This window comes from Hydra vulgaris, chromosome 12, assembly GCF_038396675.1.
Source record: "Hydra vulgaris chromosome 12, alternate assembly HydraT2T_AEP".
Lineage (NCBI taxonomy): Eukaryota > Metazoa > Cnidaria > Hydrozoa > Anthoathecata > Hydridae > Hydra > Hydra vulgaris.
In genome coordinates, this window is record NC_088931.1 from 39,633,558 (window position 1) to 39,640,022 (window position 6,465).

At 26.2% G+C, this 6,465-nt stretch overlaps 2 protein-coding genes across 2 annotated transcripts; one reads left to right on the top strand and one right to left on the bottom strand.

Moving 5' to 3' along the window:
- Positions 1–1,120: 1,120 nt before the first annotated feature.
- LOC105850171 (uncharacterized) lies at positions 1,121–3,045 on the bottom strand. Its single transcript, XM_065813198.1, has 3 exons — positions 2,859–3,045; positions 2,603–2,697; positions 1,121–1,705 (listed from the first exon to the last, which is right to left on the bottom strand). Exons 2-3 carry the CDS (start codon positions 2,685–2,687, stop codon positions 1,248–1,250), a joined length of 543 nt encoding a protein of 180 aa, XP_065669270.1. The 5' UTR covers positions 2,688–2,697; positions 2,859–3,045; the 3' UTR covers positions 1,121–1,247.
- Positions 3,046–3,092: 47 nt separating this feature from the next.
- LOC100210439 (uncharacterized) lies at positions 3,093–4,525 on the top strand. The gene is made up of 3 exons (XM_065813199.1): positions 3,093–3,230; positions 3,377–3,464; positions 4,018–4,525. Exons 2-3 carry the CDS (start codon positions 3,383–3,385, stop codon positions 4,470–4,472), a joined length of 537 nt encoding a protein of 178 aa, XP_065669271.1. The 5' UTR covers positions 3,093–3,230; positions 3,377–3,382; the 3' UTR covers positions 4,473–4,525.
- Positions 4,526–6,465: the final 1,940 nt, after the last annotated feature.

Consider the following 6,465-nt stretch of genomic DNA (forward strand, 5'->3'; position numbering starts at 1 on the left):
GTGTGACCATCGAGTGCTCCAGCACCATCACATCAATGCCCACGGCAATTTATGATATATAAAGAAGAATCTGAAACACTTTTTAACAAAAGATAAAGTAATCCTAAACTAGTAACACCATTTGTGCAATCTAAAAAACTGATAAGTTCTCTTGTTGAACTTTGAATCAACAAACTATATAATTAATAATAGTTTAACTGTACTTTAACTGTTAGAAGCTTCACCAGCAAATATAGAAAAATGTTTAAAAATTTTTTTATTATTTTCTTATTAGTAACTTCTCCAAAACACTTTTTTACCTGATGATGGTGTCTTAGATATGTAAGAAGCATTTTATTCTAATAAAAATTAAGTTGATCTTAAAGAATTTTATCACCAGCTTTAACACGGAAATATTGCAAACACTTGATTTTTTAAGAAAACTAAAGTCAACAAGACTCGAATCTTCACAAGAAATTATATTTTTCTGTAATATACCTTTCAAAAAGATTATTTTTGTTTTGTCATTTTGTTGCATGATGTTTTCAACTTTATGATTAAGTGACATTTTAGACTTACATTTCTAATACGATAATGCCGAAAATATATTTGAGGAAACAAACGTTAAAGTCTAATATAAATATATAGCATGTGCGACGCATTTGTTAAATTTAATTCAACGAACTGCTATGCAATGCTGATTTTTGATAAAAAAAACAACGTATTTTTGATAAAATTAATAACGAAAATAAACTTTAAATGCATAAATACTTTTTTTAAAACTCTAAATTGCTTTTAGTTTAGATAGTGGAATCTTTTCTGGAAACTATTTAGGAAATTTCTTGATCTGTCTATTTTTTCCTAATTTATTATAATGCAGTCTTCCCCGCCAATGTCGCTTTATGGTTAGAGTGAGCACTAAATATTGTTTTGTTTAGTTATATATAGTTTTGTTAAGGGTTAGAGCAATTATTATTATTATAATTTTTTTAATTGTAGTTTACTTTGTTTAGTTCTAGTTTGCTTCTTAAAGTAATAGGAAAGTTTTGAATGAACAGTTGAATATCGAATATATATTATTTTGAGTATCATAAAAATTAGGCATAGTTATGTTTACGATTATGCAATTTCAAACTCAAAATTTTATACTTTTATAAATTATTTTTTTAATTCTTTGTAAATGCAAGTTCTCAAAGACAATACAGAAAAAAAGGAAATTTTTTTATTTTATTTTTATGCATTATTTCACTAGTTACATTACGGCGTGTCTAATCTGCAGAAGTTGCAAATGCCGCATAAACGTTTACACATGTTCGTCCAGAGTTATCCCCTTGCCAGCCATGATTTATTAGATCCTCTCCCCACCATACTTGAAGGTGATCCATGCTTCTTACATATGTTGGATAGCAAAAGTTTTTGAAGACAAGATCGGAAGCTGTTGATATTGTTCCTGGAAGAGTATACCAGTTTCCGGCGGCTAGAGTTACTTCATTCTTTGGAGGGAATATAACTTCTTTTTTTTCGTCAGTTATGAAAACATTAAGTTTAGTTTGATCAGCGCATCCCCAATTGCTGCCTTTTTCTGAAGCAGAGCATTGTATAGCTCCAGATAGATACGATAGCTTAATCGCTTTAAGAAATCCAGTTTTTTTAAGCATTACTACACCAAAAGCATCGTTGTTTCCATGGAAACATACATTTGTTCCAATTTGCTCCCACGTTAAACCTACGCAAGTTAAATAAAAATTTCAGAACATTTTACATAAAAAAACTTCGAAATAAATACATAATATAAACAGTTTATAACTAATACTGTATAATAATGATTTATATTGTAAGACTAAAAACTATTATAAAAATGACTATAATATATATATATATATATATATATATATATATATATATATATATATATGTATATATATATATATATATATATATATATATATATATATATATATATATGTATGTATATATGTATATATATATATATATATACATGCATATTTATATATATATGCATAGTTTTTGACGCGGTTAAAGCATGTTACTGTTATATTAAAGAGATCTTCGCTATTAGCAGCCGTTAAAACCAGTCATGGGGGCGGTGCTATGCTACAAAACCGTTAGGTCTTCTTGAAGCACCTTAAGCAGCAGAAGAAAAAAAAAGGGAAAGATAATGGGATTAGTTTTTTTTTTTAAATAAAAGTAATATATGTTTCACTTCATAGTGGCTTAAATTTCTTCATAAACATTTCACACACACACAAAAAAAATAGTTTAAAAGTTTTGTTGCATCGCTATTTACATATTTAGCATGGATCTTAAACACGGTTCAAAAATATAAAAACTGTTTTTTAAAAAGAATGAAAAACCAAATGAAATTTTTCCTGAAAGTTTTTAAGAGTAGAGTTGCAACATTTAAACTTTAAAACAAGGAAAGAAATAACCAAACAAACAAACTAAAAAACAGACGTTGATGTTAAAACATATATATACATATATAGTTAAATATGCAGATATCGTATAAGTAAAATGCTTTTTCTGTGAAACACTTTTTTGTCAACAAAATGAAAACCATTAAACATAAAATATAAACAAATTTAAAAAAAACTAAGCATACTGTCATCAATATCTCGTTTTGAGATTACGCTGTTGGATAAGACGACTGTTGGTAAAACACACAGCAAAAAAAGCTTAAAATTCATTTTGCAAAACCTAAAATAAAAGTTGTTTTTTAGTATTAGTACATTATTAATTTTATGTTATTAATTTATGTCAAATATTTATACTAAATATTGTTTTAAATATAAGAACTAACGTTCAAAATCTGATTTCAAATTATTGTTTATACTAATGTCAAATAAAAAAATACATACAACTTTTCTCGACAATGGTTATGAAAGTAACTTCTTTTCTGATTTTCTCAACTTCTATTTATGATTAAAAATGATTAACGAAAAATCTTTTTATTCGGTACTTTCAATGAAAATAGGTGTTAGCACATACTTTTCGTTTGTATAGCTTGTAACCTTGGTAAAATTTGGTCGGCTTTATTGGTTTGATAAATTGACAATATATTCAACTAAAAGAATCTTTTCTTTAAGAAACAATTACTTATTATCTCAAATACATCAATTTGTTACTTAAGTTACCATTTCAAGTCTCTGAAGTATGTCAAACAAAAAAATAATTTAAGTTTCTAAACAGACCTTGATATTTTTAGACTATCATAAAAGAATTGAAAAGGGGTAAGGCTAAAATATTTATTAATATGTTTTTAAAAACATTTTTAGAGCTATATTTTTATATTTAGTTCAACACCCCTTTTATAAACTTAATATTCAACACCTTAGCATAAAAAATATAAACCTTTACCTTGCGTTTTTATTTATAGAAAATCATGCTATTAGTAATTTTGCTTTCTTTTGTTTTGGTGTGTGATGTTGCTGGTGATGCTGGACAAGACTCAAACTCTTCAGGACGTAAGTTCTCCTATTAACAAAAACGGTAATTTGTTTCTAAATTACCGTTATTATTATGCCATTGCACCAATGTTATTTTTTGTTTAGATTTAAATTAAATTAATTATAAAATATGTTTTTCATTTTAAAGTATAAACTTTTAAGTATTAAGTTTTCTTTAAAGAAACGTTTTTGTATAGCTCGTATCTTTTTTTTTTTTTTTTTTATTAATTACAATCTAATTCATAAAGAAAAACTTAAATTAAAAATATTATTTATGGTAAAAAAAAAAAATTCATTCGATGTTGTTAACATAAATATCGATGTTATCAACAATAAATATTAATGTTATTAACATAAATATCGATGTTAATAACTTAATTATCGATATTAATAACATAAATATCGATGTTATTAACATAAATATTGATATTATAAAGATAATAACATAAAAATCTATGTTATTACCATAAATATTGATTTTAATAGCATAAGTATCGATGTTATAAACTTAAAAATTGTTGAAATGATTTCCTAATTAACAAATTGTTTTTTGTTTTTTTATCTTTTTTAGTTTTTCAGTGGGAACCAATTAGTAACAAAGTATGTTTCCATGCAAAAGGAGATCTTCCTGGTATAATATATATGCACAAGACTGGATTTATTGTTGCAATCAAGCTAGTATATCGCAGTGGTGCAATGAAATGCGTTGCAACAGACACTGGAAGCAATTGGGGATGCGATGACAACACAAAGATTAATGTTGTTGTTGCAGACAGTAAAAAAGAAATACTTTTTCCATCAAAGCAACAAGTAACATTTGCTGCAGGAAACTGGTACACTTTGCCGGGAACTATGAGCGTTGATGAAGAACTAGTTCTCAATGATTTTTGTTCACCAGCTTACGTTAGCAATGGAGATCATTTATTTATTTGGTGGGGAGAAGACCATAACAACTACTCTGAAGGTGATAATTCTGGGCATGTATGCGTAAAAGTTTATGCATTATTTCAAGAAGCACAGCGTTGAAAATATTTATTATGTACACAATAAAAATATGTAATAAATTTTGATTTTCCTAATTAGTTTATTTATCTTTTTTCTAAATAGTTTATTGTAATTTATGGGTAACACCATATATAAGGGCATATTTCAAAAATCTAGTTTCAGAACTTGGCTCCGTTTATTCTGTGGGGCCTTATTAAAGCCGCATTTTTTTACTTTTAAAACTCTTTTTCTAAAAACATTTAACAAATTGCTTTTCAATAAAAAAAATTTTTTTTAAATACATATTGAAAAAAAACTATAGATAAAGATTTTGTTAAAATGAATTAAAAAAACGCGCAAACTCATCACCGAGAACATCTAAAATTAAACGCGTCAAATAATTGCTTGAATATGATATATGGTATCTTTTGAACCCTAAAATATATTTTGATAAAAATCTATTTATACATTACATTCCAATTTAAAATAAAAAAGTAACTTTTTTACTCAAAGTTTATTTTTTCTTGACCAGGTGGTTGCTGATTTTTTGGTTTTTTGACAGTATCTTTTGTTGCAATAATTATAAAAAATTTATATAAAAAAAGGAGAAAGTTCAAACATATTATTTTCAATAAATAACTTCAGTTGTTGAAAATTTTCTTTTGTTAAGAATGTTTGTCAAAATATTGATTTTTAAAATTATAATAATTTGAAACAGAAAATACTCAACAGAAAAGTTTTACTTTAAAATGAGCAAAATTTTGTTTCCAAAAAAGGCTTAACTTCATTCAAAAGGTAGAGCATGTGGAAACTTGAGCATGTGGAAGCGCCTAAACAAACTAATGTTTTATTAACAGAAAGACCATTCAGCAAAGCTGAGTTAAAATAAATATTTTGCTCTGTACTGAGAAAAAGGGGGTCCTGGTATTTACCACCCATGTAAAAAAAACAAAAAACTATTAAAAATCTCTATGACTTAATTAATTTAAAAGTTACAAATGTTGCTGATAGTTGTTGTTGCACAAAAAACATCTGTTGATGGTGAAAGTGCGAATCTATCCTTGCAATAAAAAGAAACTTGACAAGGTGTTAAGCAGATTAGGAGTGAAACCATATTAAACATGAAGATAAAGCATGATCATCCAAATTGTGCAGTGCTAGGAATAATAAAGGAGATAATAGACCTATTTATTCTAATATATGAATTATGTAAAAAAATCATCTGCTAAGAGATTTCTTGCAGATAATTTAAAGTACCAATTGGATAGTAAATGTCAAATGCAGATGTAACCCAGCATTCACAGAGCGTCATCAGGATGACTCAAAGACGTCCTACTGGGAAAATGAAAAATTATTAATTATTGACAGTTCGATTTCAAAGAAATTGAACTGTCAATAACCATCAAAGAGAAATTTTAATCTTTACTTCACTGATAAAAATCTAAAACATTATTTTAAAGAAAATAGTTATCCAGCAATAATGTTTGTGATTTTGATGAACCTAACTGTGCCACAATATTTAAGATCTTTGGACAGAATGACACTTTTTTTCAATTGAGTATTTGGAATAAAACCCTGAGGAGATTTAAAGATAATATTTTAGTTTTTTAGAAATTTTTTCTTTTAACACTATTTAGGCTTTTTTTAAACCATTTATGGTTATTTTTAAATTGTTTGCAAAGCTGTTTCACTTTAAATTTCAAAGATTAGTATAAAACTAATTAGTATAAAAAAATTACATAAATAAATTCTATTTTGAAGAATATTCTGATTGGCCAAAGATTTTACTTGGTTTAACATCACTACAAATATCTGATGCAGTGTATGAAATATTAAATAGAAGGTTTGAAAGGTTTTTTGTTTCTGAGAAACATGCCCATCATTATAAGAAGTTAAAAGCTATGATTGTTGAATACAGTTTAATGAGATTATAAGGTTTTCAAGAATATTGGAAAAATACAGCATCTTTTTTGCAAAATACTACAATTTTAAAATTCTATTTATTAAATTTTATGTTTAAGAAAAACAACTGATG

Excerpts from the sequence above, each read along its gene's own strand:
- LOC105850171 (XM_065813198.1), bottom strand. The coding sequence starts at position 2,687 with ATGAATTTTAAGCTTTTTTTGCTGTGTGTTTTACCAACAGTCGTCTTA. Across the intron at positions 1,706-2,602 it reads AAAACGAGATATTGATGACA|GTTTAACGTGGGAGCAAATT; the intron begins GTATGCTTAGTT and ends TAACTTGCGTAG.
- LOC100210439 (XM_065813199.1), top strand. The coding sequence starts at position 3,383 with ATGCTATTAGTAATTTTGCTTTCTTTTGTTTTGGTGTGTGATGTTGCT. Across the intron at positions 3,465-4,017 it reads AGACTCAAACTCTTCAGGAC|TTTTTCAGTGGGAACCAATT; the intron begins GTAAGTTCTCCT and ends TATCTTTTTTAG.